Source organism: Lytechinus variegatus, chromosome 6 (assembly GCF_018143015.1).
Source record: "Lytechinus variegatus isolate NC3 chromosome 6, Lvar_3.0, whole genome shotgun sequence".
Classification (NCBI taxonomy): Eukaryota; Metazoa; Echinodermata; class Echinoidea; order Temnopleuroida; family Toxopneustidae; genus Lytechinus; species Lytechinus variegatus.
In genome coordinates, this window is record NC_054745.1 from 26403718 (window position 1) to 26420707 (window position 16990).

The 16990-nt window shown below is 37.4% G+C and overlaps 1 protein-coding gene across 1 annotated transcript in view; it reads left to right on the top strand.

The window, feature by feature from the left end:
• The window catches only part of LOC121417279 (zinc finger protein 665-like), a 33483-nt gene that overhangs the window by 4789 nt on the left and 11704 nt on the right, over positions 1 to 16990 (top strand). The window contains exon 2 of the mRNA XM_041610922.1: positions 15587 to 15753. Within this exon, the coding sequence (XP_041466856.1) occupies positions 15618 to 15753 (136 nt within the window). The 5' untranslated portion in view covers positions 15587 to 15617. The remainder of the gene's footprint in view (positions 1 to 15586; positions 15754 to 16990) is intronic.

The window sequence follows — 16990 nt, forward strand, 5'->3', positions numbered from 1 at the left end:
GGGAAAAGAAGAGAATAAAGAGAGAGAGAGAGTGGAAGGGGGAGGGAGAGAAGAAAAAAAGATTAAAAGAGAAAAAAGGGGAAAGGAAAGAAAAAGAAAGAGGGATAAGTAATGGGGGGAAAGAGAAAAGAAATGAAAAGGGGGAAAAGAAGAAGAAAAATAGGAAGAGAATAATATTAAAAAGAGAGAAAGATGGGAAGAAAGATAAGAAAGAGAGAGATGGAAATGAATGTCGAATGTCCCATTGGGGGATTTGAAATCTCATCTTTTTTAGGTTGGAATATCAAAAATGTTCAGTTTAATTGTTGAAATATGTATCTTCTTAATGGCTAACTTTTCGACCAGGCCATAATATGTAACATTTCTGCTCGCGCTTCGCGCTCGTGGTAATTATCTAGTTACATACGCGTCCTGTTCAGGTTCACAAACATTGCCCAGAATGTTAAATTTTCAGGACAATATACATGAAATTTGATTTTTAGCTTGCATATGGCTTATGAGATTTAACACATTTATGTTGCTTATAAAGTAAATCTAGGAAATTACTGTCAGGGCATGGGCGTTTGCCCCTTCCCCCCAACAAAAAAGAGAGAATCAACGCTTAGAAAAAATAGAGAGAAATTAAAGGGATATTAGGATGAAATATACTATTATTTTCCAAATATCATGTCAAAATCTATAATACTATCACAACCTTGTATTTTTGTAATAAAAGTGTCAACATATTTGCTTGCTCGCTTCGCTCACTGCCAACTTCTTATCAATTTTATGCGATACGCCATATCGAGCCCCCTCGAAATTGTTGGCTCATTACGGCACTTGGACAAATCAACTTTGAGCGGCCGATCGGGGAAAATATAGGTGAAAAAATGGCCCCTCCCCCATTGGCGGAAGCTGGGACCGCCCCTGACTTAGGCTTTCAAGATAAAATACAGGGAAAAAAATCAGATCGCGCTTCGGGTTCTCATTATTTATTCAGGCCTTGTGAGATACCTCAATGTGTTTTTCAAGAATAAAATCTCAGATTTTCTTTAACGTCTACCCCCCATTTCATCTATTTTTATATCTTGGTGCCCTCGATCCCCCCCCTGCACCCATGCTGAATAAATATGCCACTGATGAGGATAATTAGTCGAGATTGCATATTCCCTAGAGGTTATCATTAATGATATTGAAGGGTATACTAAAACAACAGTACAGAAACTACAGCTCCGGTTTACAATATTCTGGTAGGGCTTAATCTGGTGAGAAGTTAAACCAAATTGAAACCCCCCAAAATCACTCGTGCTTCGCGCTCCCACTGATATTACATCATGGGCGGAAATCCCAGGGGAAAAGGGGGGGGGAACGTGTCCCACCTACTCAAAATAGTCGGGGGGACACAATATAAAATGTCCCCCTACTATTTTGGTCTTTTATAATCATAGAAATACATTATTCTAAATCGAAATAAAACATGTATTTTGGGACGAGATGACCTTAATTTGGCGATGATAACCCTTTTTTTTTGCTTGTTATATTTTCCCGCCCCTTCTCCCCATAGGCGGATCCAGGGGGCCGAGCTCCCCCCCCCCTTGGCGGAGCAAAAAAAGAAAAAAAAAGGAAAGAAAGAAGAAAAAAGGATGAAAAAGAGAGGAGAAAAGGAAGAGAAGGACGACGAAGGCATGAAATAAGATGAGGGGAAGACTTGGAAAATAAAAAGAATCTTTAATGCAACTATATAAAACTTTCGCTCGCGCTTCGCGCTCGCATTGCCTATTAGGTGATTTACATATCTTGCTCAAAATGTAGTTCGAATATCAAGTTTGGAAGTCAATATACAACACATATATATTTCACCTCGGAAATCGAACTTTCATTATTTTGTGTAATTTAAAAATTGGTTTTTGAAAAGTGCTCTGTAAAAATGTCAATTTTATGGTTTGAATGTTAACATTTGCTGCTTGCGCTACGCGCTCGCAAATTTTGATTTATCATGTACCTATATTTTCGTGTATTCCATAAAGTTTTCAAAATATCCCTTTTCTTGTCTGATTGTTAAGACGCATCAGCTAGCGTGCTGCACGCTCGCATTTTGATTGGCGAGTTATATAAATGTTTCAATATAGTTTATACAACAAACTACTTAAAATCCCCTTTTCATGACAGTTTATCAAAAATTATAGGTCGCGACTTGCGCTTGCATTAATGGTTACAAATATATTAACTGATGCATCCTATTCATAATCACAAAAGTGAAATGTCCAGTTTTTATGCCATGATATCATCAGATTTTGTGCCCTCAATAGGCATTAATAAATATGATATCAATTTAATAATTAAATTGTCCCTTTGTTTCATCTCACGCTTAGCAAGATTAATAGGAAGATAGTCATCATTTTCATATGATGGCATGTCGTAAGGATGTCCCGGTCCTATGTCAAAACTCAAAGTCTTAATAATATCAGCTCTTTTTTAAGTGCGATCCATATCCACCTTACAATTTTTTTACAAAGTGCTAGAAATATAAAGCTGAAATTGACTCTCTTTTTTCAGATCGGACTATCAAAGTTTCATGATTTTCATGATTAAAGTTGTATTTAGAATGCCTAGATTCTAGGTCTAAATATGAAACACACTCGAGCATGTTTATTCAGATACCCAACTTTCTCTAATTTAAATCATTATCCATTTTCAGATCACAATATTAAACAATTTTCTGCTCGCGCTTTGTGCTCGCATTATTAATGTAGGAAGACCCCATATTACTCATCCTTTTGATGATTTACAAAACATGAACAGAGTGGCCCCCTTTTAGGTCTAAATCTCATTTTTTTTTTAGGATTTACAAATCATGAATAGAGTGTCTCGTTCAGTAAATATCATGGAACTAAATCTAGAAATTTTCCGCTCGCGCTTCGCGCTTGATTTATTTGTTTTCTCATATACCTATTCTGCTTGAGTTAATAAAAAAGTGCTTAGAATTTCCTTTCTTTGGGTGAAAATTTCGAAGAGATTCAGCTCGCGCTTCGCGCTCGCATTATTTGATTGTCAAATCAAATGTAACAGGTATTTTTTTCATCAGTTCATTTCCCCTCGCGCTTTGCGTTCGTAGTAATTATTAAGTTGCATACATGTCTTTTTCAGGATAACAAACATTGCCCAGAATCAGTTCAACTTTAAAATTTCCCAAAAAATTAGCTCGCGCTTCGCGCTCGCATCATATAAATGAGGATTATGATATTATGTATTAATTTATGAGAATAAAGCCAAGAAGTGACTAATAAGGACTACCCCTTCAAAGAAACAAACAAAAATTATCTTCGAGCTGCCGATCGGGGAAAATATGGCTGAAAACAAATTTCCGCCCCACCCCCCCCCCCTATTGGCGAAGGCTGGAACCGCCCCTGTGTCCCCCTACCTTTTGGTATTTATGTATTCATGGATTTTTTTCAAGAACACATTAAAAAGTGGTCTTTATTTCTTTTTTAATGTGATTATAAGATAATTTAAGTTAGTCTGACCGGTAGGGAGTTGGCGCCATTTTTCGAAAAGTACACATGGGCGCCAAACATCAGATCAAATTTGCTCCCCCTCCCTCCCCTTGAAATCCTGGATCCGCGCCTGCATGGGTTCTATAACAATAACCCATTAGGGCAATCACCCCCTGACAACTACTTCAAGGAAAATATTATCCCCATATTTTTTTACCGCCGGGGACTGTTACCCCCCCAGAAATTTACTCTCCAGACAATTGTCCCAGATAATTATGAAAATAATAATTGTGAAAATGCCTTAACGTGACGACATGGCGTGGTACTTTATCTTACCATGTCTTAATTAATCATTGGCGGCCGAAGGCAAAACAATTAGGGGGATCCACCTGAAACTTTGGGATGGACACAGGTAAAAAATTGACAAGCAAATCAACCAAAATTTTAGGAGGGACCACCAAAATATTTTGACAAGGAAAAAAAAGGAAGGTTATCAACCAAAATTAGGGGGGGGGCAAAAATATTTTAGGGTGGTCTACCTCAATTTAGGGAGAGGGGACGTAGAAAAGATATTGACGACCAAAAAAAGGTTCTCAACTAAAAATTTAGGGGGGAAAGCCCCCCCCCCCCACTTCCGCCGCCTAAGTAATTAATAAGCTTATTATTTCGACATAGCGATATATTCTATCTTGTCAAGTCCATATGTCCACATGGCGAGATATGAAGTGTACAAGTCCCGGCAAGAATCCCGATGAATCGCCATGTTCTCGTCATGTTGACTGTTGACACATAACTTTTTATAAGTGGACTGACTTGGCAGGATAACGTATCTCGCCATGCGGACATAATAATCTTATTTAGTCGATATGGCAAGATAAAGTATCTCGCCATGTCGTCAAGTCGATGGCATTTTAGAGGCTCCGTATGGCGTCTAGAGGGTATATTTCCGGGGGGGGGGGGGGGTAACAGTCCCCGACGATAAAAATATGGGGATAATATTTTCCTTGAAGTAGATGTCAGGGGGCGATTGTCCAGTGGGTCATCGTTATAGAACCCCATGGACTCGTATCATTGACCTCTTTATAACATGAATTTCATTATATTGTCATGATGATAATTTTACACACACCGCGGACTATCGGACCCGCGGTCTATCGGGCCCGCGGTCTATCGGACCCGCGGACTATCGGGCCCGCGGTCTATCGGACCCGCGGTCTAACGGACCCGCGGTCTATCGGGCTGTAACCGAAAAGTCTGAGATTAGTTGATCCGGATTCAAAGCGGTGTACTCAACCCACTTCGAGAAGAGGGTTACAAACGGAGTTACTCCGCACCGGAAATGCGGTATGCACTTATCGCTGTGATCTCGCAGCACGTATGGCGCGAACTCGCTTGGAAACCATGGCAACAACTGCGGATACACCGCTGCGGTGTTTGCCAATATGAAAGGGGGTTTAAAGTCGGTCCGCAGTACAAGCGTATAAACTCAATCGGGAGTTATTCCGGAGTAACTCAACTTCGCCTTCAGTATGAAAACGGTATAAATGTCGTCCGCCCGTCGATTCCCAGAGAGGGTTAGCCGATTCTGCGGTGCAAGATAGACCATAAAAGCCAATTCTGCATCGGCTTATGGTTCTGAGCCAAAAGCCGATGCACGTGTAAACAGGGCTTCCAAACGCGTACTGAATGTTGCTGTCTCGAAATGTACGCGTGGGAACGTCTCGGCCGGTTTAACCGCAAAGTAGTAAGCAAGCGACGCACTATTGTTTCATGTTCGCCGACCGTATGGAAAATACATTCACAAGGGCGCGCTTGCCACCTGTCTTAGGTCGATGACATTGCTTTCTATTACAATTAGGTTTATTTTATAAGGAGTTTTTAATGGGATGGTCCGGGTTGAAAGTATGTATAGCTTAATGAATAGAGTAGAATTCACGAGTATAATACCGAAAATTTCATCAAAATCGGATAACAAAGTTATTGAATTTTAAAATTTAGCAATATTTTGTTCGATCAATTATCATTCACATCACGACATCCATACAATTAATCATTAACTTATCAACTTATCATAACTGATTACATATCCAATATCAGAATATTCCTGAATTTGATCTGAATATAATAATGGTTTATTTTAGCTAGACGGATGCGATGGCCCCGGTCTTCTGTCTTCGTTTTCCAGACACCCAACAACAGGTCTGGAAAACGAAGATCGAAGACCGGGGACATGCGTTATGTCAATGGTGTAAAATTTTAATGCCAGCTGAGCTGAGCACGATATATTGCTCAATCAATTATCATTCACATTACGATATCCATACAATTAATCATTAACCAATCATAATTCATTACATATCCAATATCAGAATATTCCTGAATTTGATCTGAATATAATAATGGTTTATTTTAGCTAGACGGATGCGATGGCCCCGGTCTTCTGTCTTCGTTTTCCAGACACCCAACAACAGGTCTGGAAGACGAAGATTGAAGACGGGGACATGCGTTATGTCAATGGTATAAAATTTTAATGCCAGCTGAGCTGAGCGCGATATATTGCTCAATCAATTATCATTCACATTACGATATCCATACAATTAATCATTAACCAATCATAATTCATTACATATCCAATATCAGAATATTCCTGAATTTGATCTGAATATAATAATGGTTTATTTTAGCTAGACGGATGCGATGGCCCCGGTCTTCTGTCTTCGTTTTCCAGACACCCAACAACAGGTCTGGAAAACGAAGATTGAAGACCGGGGACATGCGTTATGTCAATGGTATAAAATTTTAATGCCAGCTGAGCTGAGCGCAATATATTGCTCAATCAATTATCATTCACATTACGATATCCATACAATTAATCATTAACCAATCATAATTCATTACATATCCAATATCAGAATATTCCTGAATTTGATCTGAATATAATAATGGTTTATTTTAGCTAGACGGATGCGATCCCCGGTCTTCTGTCTTCGTTTTCCAGACACCCAACAACAGGTCTGGAAAACGAAGATCGAAGACCGGGGACATGCGTTATGTCAATGGTATAAAATTTTAATGCCAGCTGAGCTGAGCGCGATATATTGCTCAATCAATTATCATTCACATTACGATATCCATACAATTAATCATTAACCAATCATAATTCATTACATATCCAATATCAGAATATTCCTGAATTTGATCTGAATATAATAATGGTTTATTTTAGCTAGACGGATGCGATGGCCCCGGTCTTCTGTCTTCGTTTTCCAGACACCCAACAACAGGTCTGGAAAACGAAGATTGAAGACCGGGGACATGCGTTATGTCAATGGTATAAAATTTTAATGCCAGCTGAGCTGAGCGCGATATATTGCTCAATCAATTATCATTCACATTACGATATCCATACAATTAATCATTAACCAATCATAATTCATTACATATCCAATATCAGAATATTCCTGAATTTGATCTGAATATAATAATGGTTTATTTTAGCTAGACGGATGCGATGGCCCCGGTCTTCTGTCTTCGTTTTCCAGACACCCAACAACAGGTCTGGAAAACGAAGATCGAAGACCAGGGACATGCGTTATGTCAATGGTATAAAATTTTAATGCCAGCTGAGCTGAGCGCGATATATTGCTCAATCAATTATCATTCACATTACGATATCCATACAATTAATCATTAACTTATCAACCAATCATAATTCATCACATATCCAATATCAGAATATTCCTGAATTTGATCTGAATATAATAATGGTTTATTTTAGCTAGACGGATGCGATGGCCCCGGTCTTCTGTCTTCGTTTTCCAGACACCCAACAACAGGTCTGGAAAACGAAGATCGAAGACCGGGGACATGCGTTATGTCAATGGTATAAAATTTTAATGCCAGCTGAGCTGAGTGCGATATATTGCTCAATCAATTATCATTCACATTACGATATCCATACAATTAATCATTAACATATCAACCAATCATAACTGATTACATATCCAATATCAGAATATTCCTGAATTTGATCTGAATATAATAATGGTTTATTTTAGCTAGACGGATGCGATGGCCCCGGTCTTCTGTCTTCGTTTTCCAGACACCCAACAACAGGTTTGGAAACCGAAGACCGAAGACCGGGGACATGCGTAATGTCAATGGTAGTAAAATAGTTGCAAACGCCAGTTTAAGTTGAGTCTGCTTGTACGTGATTGCGCAGTATGAGGTGTATTGTATGCAAGTTTTCATTTTTATGACAGTTTTGAGAATTGCAATGGCTGAATTCCGTGGGTGAAATAAATTATGTACGCTATAATTGTTAGGTATTAATTATGCCCTAGTTGATAACGATATCCTTACAATTAATCATTAACTTATCAACCAATGATAACTGATTACATATCCAATATCGGAATATTCCTGAATTTGATCTGAATATAATAATGGTTTATTTTAGCTAGACGGATGCGATGGCCCCGGTCTTCTGTCTTCGTTTTCCAGACACCCAACAACAGGTCTGGAAAACGAAGATCGAAGACCGGGGACATGCGTTATGTCAATGGGAGAACATGTGTAGGGGGCAAGGTCCAAAGTCCATTCTAACCCGCGCACGTGTTTTGTACACACTTTGCACTGCTTTGTACACACTTCGTGCGTGAACTACAAACGCTTTCACACGAGTGTGATATGTGTCCCCGGTCTTCGGTCTTCGTTTTCCAGACACCCAACAACAGGTCTGGAAAACGAAGATCGAAGACCGGGGACATGCGTTATGTCAATGGTGTGAAATTTTAATGCCAGCTGAGCTGAGCGCGATATATTGCTCAATCAATTATCATTCACATTACGATATCCATACAATTAATCATTAACCAATCATAATTCATTACATATCCAATATCAGAATATTCCTGAATTTGATCTGAATATAATAATGGTTTATTTTAGCTAGACGGATGCGATGGCCCCGGTCTTCTGTCTTCGTTTTCCAGACACCCAACAACAGGTCTGGAAAACGAAGATCGAAGACCGGGGACATGCGTTATGTCAATGGTATAAAATTTTAATGCCAGCTGAGCTGAGCGCGATATATTGCTCAATCAATTATCATTCACATTACGATATCCATACAATTAATCATTAACCAATCATAATTCATTACATATCCAATATCAGAATATTCCTGAAGTTGATCTGAATATAATAATGGTTTATTTTAGCTAGACGGATGCGATGGCCCCGGTCTTCTGTCTTCGTTTTCCAGACACCCAACAACAGGTCTGGAAAACGAAGATCGAAGACCGGGGACATGCGTTATGTCAATGGTATAAAATTTTAATGCCAGCTGAGCTGAGCGCGATATATTGCTCAATCATTTATCATTAATCATTAACTTATCAACCAATCATAATTCATTACATATCCAACATTAGAATATTCCTGAATTTGATCTGAATATAATAATGGTTTATTTTAGCTAGACGGATGCGATCCCCGGTCTTCTGTCTTCGTTTTCCAGACACCCAACAACAGGTCTGGAAAACGAAGATCGAAGACTGGGGACATGCGTTATGTCAATGGTAGTAAAATTTTAATGCCATGCAGTTGAGCTGAGCGCGATATATTGCTCAATCAATTATCATTCACATCACGATATCCATACAATTAATCATTAACATATCAACTACATAACTGATTACATATCCAATATCAGAATATTCCTGAATTTGATCTGAATATAATAATGGTTTATTTTAGCTAGACCGATGCGATGGCCCCGGTCTTCTGTCTTCGTTTTCCAGACACCCAACAACAGGTTTGGAAACCGAAAAAGACCGAAGACCGGGGACATGCGTAATGTCAATGGTAGTAAAATAGTTGCAAACGCCAGTTTAAGTTGAGTCTGCTTGTACGTGATTGCGCAGTATGAGGTGTATTGTATGCAAGTTTTAATTTTTATGACAGTTTTGAGAATTGCAATGGCTGAATTCCGTGGGTGAAATAAATTATGTACGTTATAATTGTTAGGTATTAATTATGCCCTAGTTGATAACGATATCCTTACAATTAATCATTAACTTATCAACCAATGATAACTGATTACATATCCAATATCAGAATATTCCTGAATTTGATCTGAATATAATAATGGTTTATTTTAGCTAGACGGATGCGATGGCCCGGTCTTCTGTCTTCGTTTTCCAGACACCCAACAACAGGTCTGGAAAACGAAGATCGAAGACCGGGGACATGCGTTATGTCAATGGGAGAACATGTGTAGGGGGCAAGGTCCAAAGTCCATTCTAACCCGCGCACGTGTTTTGTACACACTTTGCACTGCTTTGTACACACTTCGTGCGTGAACTACAAACGCTTTCACACGAGTGTGATATGTGTCCCCGGTCTTCGGTCTTCGTTTTCCAGACACCCAACAACAGGTCTGGAAAACGAAGATCGAAGACCGGGGACATGCGTTATGTCAATGGTATAAAATTTTAATGCCAGCTGAGCTGAGCGCGATAAATTGCTCAATCAATTATCATTCACATCACGATATCCATACAATTAATCATTAACATATCAACCAATCATAACTGATTACATATCCAATATCAGAATATTCCTGAATTTGATCTGAATATAATAATGGTTTATTTTAGCTAGACGGATGCGATGGCCCCGGTCTTCTGTCTTCGTTTTCCAGACACCCAACAACAGGTTTGGAAACCGAAGACCGAAGACCGGGGACATGCGTAATGTCAATGGTAGTAAAATGGTTGCAAACGCCAGTTTAAGTTGAGTCTGCTTGTACGTGATTGCGCAGTATGAGGTGTATTGTATGCAAGTTTTAATTTTTATGACAGTTTTGAGAATTGCAATGGCTGAATTCCGTGGGTGAAATAAATTATGTACGTTATAATTGTTAGGTATTAATTATGCCCTAGTTGATAACGATATCCTTACAATTAATCATTAACTTATCAACCAATGATAACTGATTACATATCCAATATCGGAATATTCCTGAATTTGATCTGAATATAATAATGGTTTATTTTAGCTAGACGGATGCGATGGCCCCGGTCTTCTGTCTTCGTTTTCCAGACACCCAACAACAGGTCTGGAAAACGAAGATCGAAGACCGGGGACATGCGTTATGTCAATGGGAGAACATGTGTAGGGGGCAAGGTCCAAAGTCCATTCTAACCCGCGCACGTGTTTTGTACACACTTTGCACTGCTTTGTACACACTTCGTGCGTGAACTACAAACGCTTTCACACGAGTGTGATATGTGTCCCCGGTCTTCGGTCTTCGGTCTTCGTTTTCCAGACACCCCTTCCACATTGCTCTATTGTCTATTTTTTTTTCTATGTTATTCATTTTTTTTCTATTTTATTATAATTATTTTTTTTTTTCAAGAAGGGTGCAGGGGGGGGTTGTGTTCATAAGTTGAAATGGGGATGGGATTTGTATAAATTTTTGTGTCACTTTTGTTCTCTTGTTTTGAGTGTTGGAGCTTTGATGCCTGTTTTTGTTGCTGTTCAGAGCTTTATTTATGTGCAGTGATTTCACGCTAGAATATGAACTTATTTTTCATAAAAAAAGGAGTGCTCGAACATGGCCTTTGTTGTAATCATACATATCTAAGAAATGCATATATTAAAGCTTAATTTTTATGTTTCCTTCTTGATACTTGAATTACATGCAATGCTACATCTTTACACCCTCAGACTCTGCTGCTCATCCTTCCTAAAAAAAATTGTAATCGAATGCCCACGGTCTCCAAAATGAAAGCTACATTATCCATCTATAAACAAATTGTTGAAACAATAAAATACATAAAGAATTGGTGAAACAATCAAATACATCAGAAAAGCACACTTGTATTTTTATACCATACAAAGTACATGTACAAAAGGAATGATATTTTTCATTTGTAAAAAAAAGACCCCATACATACATGTACACAATACTAAAGTTGAAATAGAGGTAATTGTAATTTATATCAGAAAAACAAAGAAATACATTAGAAATTACAAAAACAATACTTTAAACTAATTTATTTAGGAAATTATGTTTGGTCCGAGTACATGATGCTGTTTTGATGCCAACTAAATTATATACAAATTATCTCTCATTATCACCTTCATTTGGCAAAAAAAAGAGGCGAGTAATTGTAATTTGCATAATTAATTAGAATTAATTAAAAGAAATTATTTTACACATAATAAGAAAAATTACCAAGTGAAATGATTACACATCAATTGAGTTTTCTTTCACCTTTCCATTGATACCTAAATTACTTCAAAGGGCTCAAAAACAAAGAAGTTAGAGCCCGTTGAAGACTTGGGTTCAAAATGGTCACAAAATGCCCGAAATGGTCACAAAAATCGGTTATGCACTCCATTGACTTTACATTAAGACAATGACCACAAATTTGGATAAATATGCGCGACTTAAACTGGAATAACTTTATAATTTCTTGATGAAAATTTGAGTTCTTGGTATCATTTGAAAGGTCTTTTTAAGGGCTTTCAAATGATACCAAATTCATTGAGATTTGAGGATTTTCATTTTTTTTGTCACATACCTAGATGTTTCGCTTATTTTCTCTTTTTCTTTTGGACAAAATATGCTTGATTTTCTTACACTCTAGTCTCACTCTCAGTTCATCATCTAACCATGGACCCTACCACAAATGATCTAACGCACTCATTCAATGAACAAGGTTATGATATAACCTTGTTCTCACTTATATGTGTGGCAAAATAAGGGTGGCAATGTTTGGCTTATTTTCTCTTTTTCTTTGGGGCAAATGCTTGATTTTTTTACACTGACAGTCTCCATTACACCTATTATTCATACAACTTGACTCTTATTTAAATTTGATTCTTTAAATTATTTTTTTCTTAATTAAAAATAGAGATCAAAAAATGAAAATTTTCTTGCCATATTACTTTCCACCAATAGAGGGTGTACAAAAAATTATGCCCCAAATTCATGTTTTTGAGCGCTCTGGTGAATACAAAAATTATTCACAAGTTACTAATGAAAATAAATTGCAACTGTATGGAAATTAGTAATTTTGGTCACAAAAGTGATATTCATTTTTATGATTTTTTAAAGTGTGTGCTCTGTACAACATTGGCATACCATAGTCCTACCTGTAGATTCCCCACAGGCAGGGTGGTAGCAGTGAACAAGTGATCTAACGTTACCTTGGCTCTTATGTAAATTTAATTCTTTAATTCATTTTTTTTAAATTAGAAATAGAGATTTATTTAAAAAATGAAAGTTTTCTTGCCATAATTCCACAATTTCCACCAATAGAGGGCGTACACAAAAATTGTATACATTTGTAATTCTGAAGCTTCGTTGTTCCGAAGGTTTGTATATTCCGAAGGTTCGTATTTCCGAAGGCGAAGGTGCGTAATTCCAAAGGTTCGTAAGTCCGAAAACGAAATGAGGTTCGTAATTCCGAAAGTTCGTTAATCCGAAAACGAAGTGAGGTTCGTAATTCTGAAGTTTCGTTAATCCAAAAACAAAATGGGGTTCGTTAGTTCGTAAACGTAATGATTAACGAACTTTATTTCATTTTCTGACTGACGAACCTTCGGAACATCGAAACTTATTTCGTTTTCGGATTATTGAACCTTCGGAATATCGCCACAAATGTTCGGATTAACCCTTTCACGTTTTCGGATTAACAAACGTCAAGGTATATTACGAACCTTCAGAATTACGAAGTGTAACCCACCAAAATATGCCCAAAATTCAAGTTTTTAGCGCTCTGGTGAATACAAAAATTATTCCTACATGTAAGTTACTAATGAAAATATATTGTGACTGCATCGAAATTAGTGACAAAAGTGATTTTTGTCTCGCCTGTATAGCAGTGGGAGACTATAGACCAGTTCGTAGTTACTTCATGGGCAATTTTGGTCAAATGACCTTTCATTTCTTTCATCATGATAAGCAGATTTCAAAGCAAGATATTACGTAAGCTTGCCTTACATAGCAGGATGAAGAAATTGAATAGACCAGGTGACTAGAATAGCACACCAATGAACACTTAATGAAGGTATTTGTTGCATTCCTACTTTGAATGCATATCTTAGCATGTTGCACATTGTACTTGACAAACTGAAATACCAGTCATTCGTGGAAGCATTGTTTTTTGTGGATGTAAATGAAAACGACAATTCAAAAGAATATATGAATAATCAAGACATCAAAGTTGGTGCTTATCTCATTAGATTTTAAAGCACCATGTCACTTTAGTACAAATGACCTTCTTCTGATCATGCGTAGAATCTTTTGATCATGCACAGAAAGGAACTACGAACTGGCTTATTGGCGCCGCCTTCCCGACGGCGGCGTCAACACCAAATCTTAACCGAAGCCCGAAGGTAAAGTCTTGGCTAATCCCATCGGAATACAATTAATGGATAATGTCTGTAGCGTATTCAATGAGGATGAGATATTAGCATAACTTAGAAAGTGTATGGAGCTAGTTCATGAAACTTGGCCATAAGCTTAATCAATTATTACTGAACATCCTGCCCTAGTCTTATGTCACATGACTAAGGTCAAAGGTCATTAGGGTGAATGAACTTAGACCAAATTGGGGGTACATGTATATGTTGAATTACCATTGTAACTTTGAAAGTTTATGGATCTGATTCATGAAACTTGAAAATGATAGTAATCAAGTATCACTGAACATCCTGTTAGAATTTCAGGTCACACGATTAAAGTCAATGGTCATGTAAGGTCAATGAACTTTGGCCAGATTGGGGGTATTTTGTTGAATTACCATCATAACTTTGAAAGTATATTGGTCTAGTTCATTAAACTTGGCCATAGAGTAATTAAGTATCACTGAACATCCTGTGCGCATTTCAGGTCACATGATCAAGGTCAAATGTCATGTAAGGTCAATGAACTTTGGCCACATTGGGGGTATTTGTTGAATTACCATCATATCTCTGTAAGTGTATTGGTTTATAAAACATGTCAAATAAGGGTAACCAAGTACCACTGAACATCTTGTGCGAGTTATAGTAGTTTTAATGTCAGCACTGCTGCTATGTTGAATCGGGTGATGCAGGTGAGACTGCCAGAGGCATTCCACTTGTTTTCTCAAGACTAGACAAATGTGTTTAATTTATGTCCCCCCAAGCATTTTCCCCGGGACTATTTAAAGTATCACCTGATGATTTTTGGATGACACTTATTGACAATGTTAATATTGTATTCCTTTGTGGTTTTTTAACCCTACCTGCACAAGCGACAACTTGTGTAGGGGCCAAAACGTTTAAATGAGCAAGTGAAAGGGGGTCAAAAGTTTAGGGGGTGTTTGCAAATAATTTGGTCACACATGTGTAAAACAATGCATTTGACTGCCCCCCCCCTCAAAGGTCGTTAAGGGTCCATGAACATTGGCCAAGTTTGGGGTATTTGTTGAATTCCCATCTTAACTTTGAAAGTTTATAGATCTAGTTCATGAAATTCAGACATAAAGAGTAATTAAGAATCCTTGAACATCCTGTGCGAATTTCAGGTCATAGGTCATGAGGGTCAACAAACTTTGGTAATGTTGAGGGTATTTGTGGGAATGTCATAACTTAAATAAAACATTTATTGATCTAGTCCATGAAACTTGGACATAAGAGCAACCATGTATCCCTGAATATCCTGGGCACATTTCAGGTCACATGATTAAGATCAAAGGTCATTTAAGGTCATTGAACTTTGGCCATGTTGGGGTATAACTAGAATTGGCATCATACCTTAGAAAGTTTATGGATCTACATGTAGTTCATGAAACATGAACACAAGGGTAATTTTTGATTACTAATCAAGTATGAATTATTGTTTTGCACACATTGTGGGTCACAATCATGGTCGATGGTCATTTTGGATCAATGGACAGAGTATTTCATTATCATATGAATATTTTCCTTTGTGAATAATTATTCAAGAGCTGTTTTCAAAGTCAGCACTGCTGCGCATCGGATTGCGTAATGCAGGCGAGACTTCCAGAGGCGTTCCACTTGTTTCTTTTTTTAAGAGCTTTCTCACAGGTTCTGTCTCCATCTTATCCTAGGTACAGAGTTAACTTGTATAGTCAAATCACCATGCCTCTGCCAAAGACAGATGAATGTTCAGATGTCCAGGTTTACTTCACAGCCAATGAATGGGCAGATATCAGCGATTACGAAAGGATCTGTATCCAGAATGTCAAGGAAAACTATGAGATGATGATAGAAGTTGGTAGGTGCAGTAATTTGTCAGAAGAACCTTTGTCCATTCATTGGAAAATAAAAAATTTAGTCAATAAAATTTGGTTCCTTAGATTAATTCAAGACCTGGGCCCATATTCAATTTGATTCTTAGGCCAGAATATTAAAATATTTTACTCAGCATTTTGGTTCAAGTAAAATACTTAACCATTTTTGGTATTCAACTGTATTTTTAGCTAAGTATTTTTCTTAAATCTAAGTCGGCCACCTACCAGACTTAAGACTGGCCTGTGTGCAATATATTAGTTGTGATACACGCAGTCATACATACTGCACACAAATTGATACAATCATTGCACGTTTCTTGGCTCAAATATCACGATGTCACAATGGTTTGCTTAAATTTGACTTTATAAACTAAAATACTTAGATGTGATCTGAATATGATTTTTAAATACTTCTACAAACCAAGTAAAATTTTAAGTACAATACCTACAAAATTCATATTTCCAATTAAATAGAGGCCCTGGAACATCATGATTCCTAGACCTATTTTGAAAGTGAGATTGGGTAAAACAGCAGCATTATAACCAGGTGGGTGTTTCATAAAGCTATTCGTGAGTTCCTTTCTAATAACCAATGAAAAATTAGCATTTACCACAAGAAAGGATCACTAGTCATTCTTATAGGTCAAGTCCACCCCAGAAAAGTGTTGACTGAATAAATAATGAAAAATCAAAGTAGCATGCAAATGAGACAGTCTAATGTCCCTTACTATTTCTTTTGCTTTTTATTGTTTGAATTATATTTTATACTGTAATAAAATAGTATGCTCATTGGATTCTTTTTATTTATTTCAACGTTTCATTGGGGTGGACTTGTCCTTTAAACTCATGACAGAACGGTTACACTTCGTAATTCTGGAGGTTCTTTATTCTGAAGGTTCATAATTTTGAAATGCATAAATTGCCTATACCTCGATGTTCGTTAATCCAAAAACATAAAAGGGTTCTTTCATCCGAAGATTTGTGGCGTTATTCCGAAGGTTCGTTAATCTGAAAACAATATAAGATTCGTTGTTCCAAAGGTTTGTTAATCTGAAAACGAAATAAGGTTCGTTGATCCGAAGGTTCGATAGGCCGAAAACGAAATAAGGTTCGTTAATCATTTCGTTTTCGGACTGACGAACCTTCGGAATTATGAACCTCATTTCGTTTTCGGATTAATGTACCTTTGGAATTACGAACCTCACTTCATTTTCGGACTAA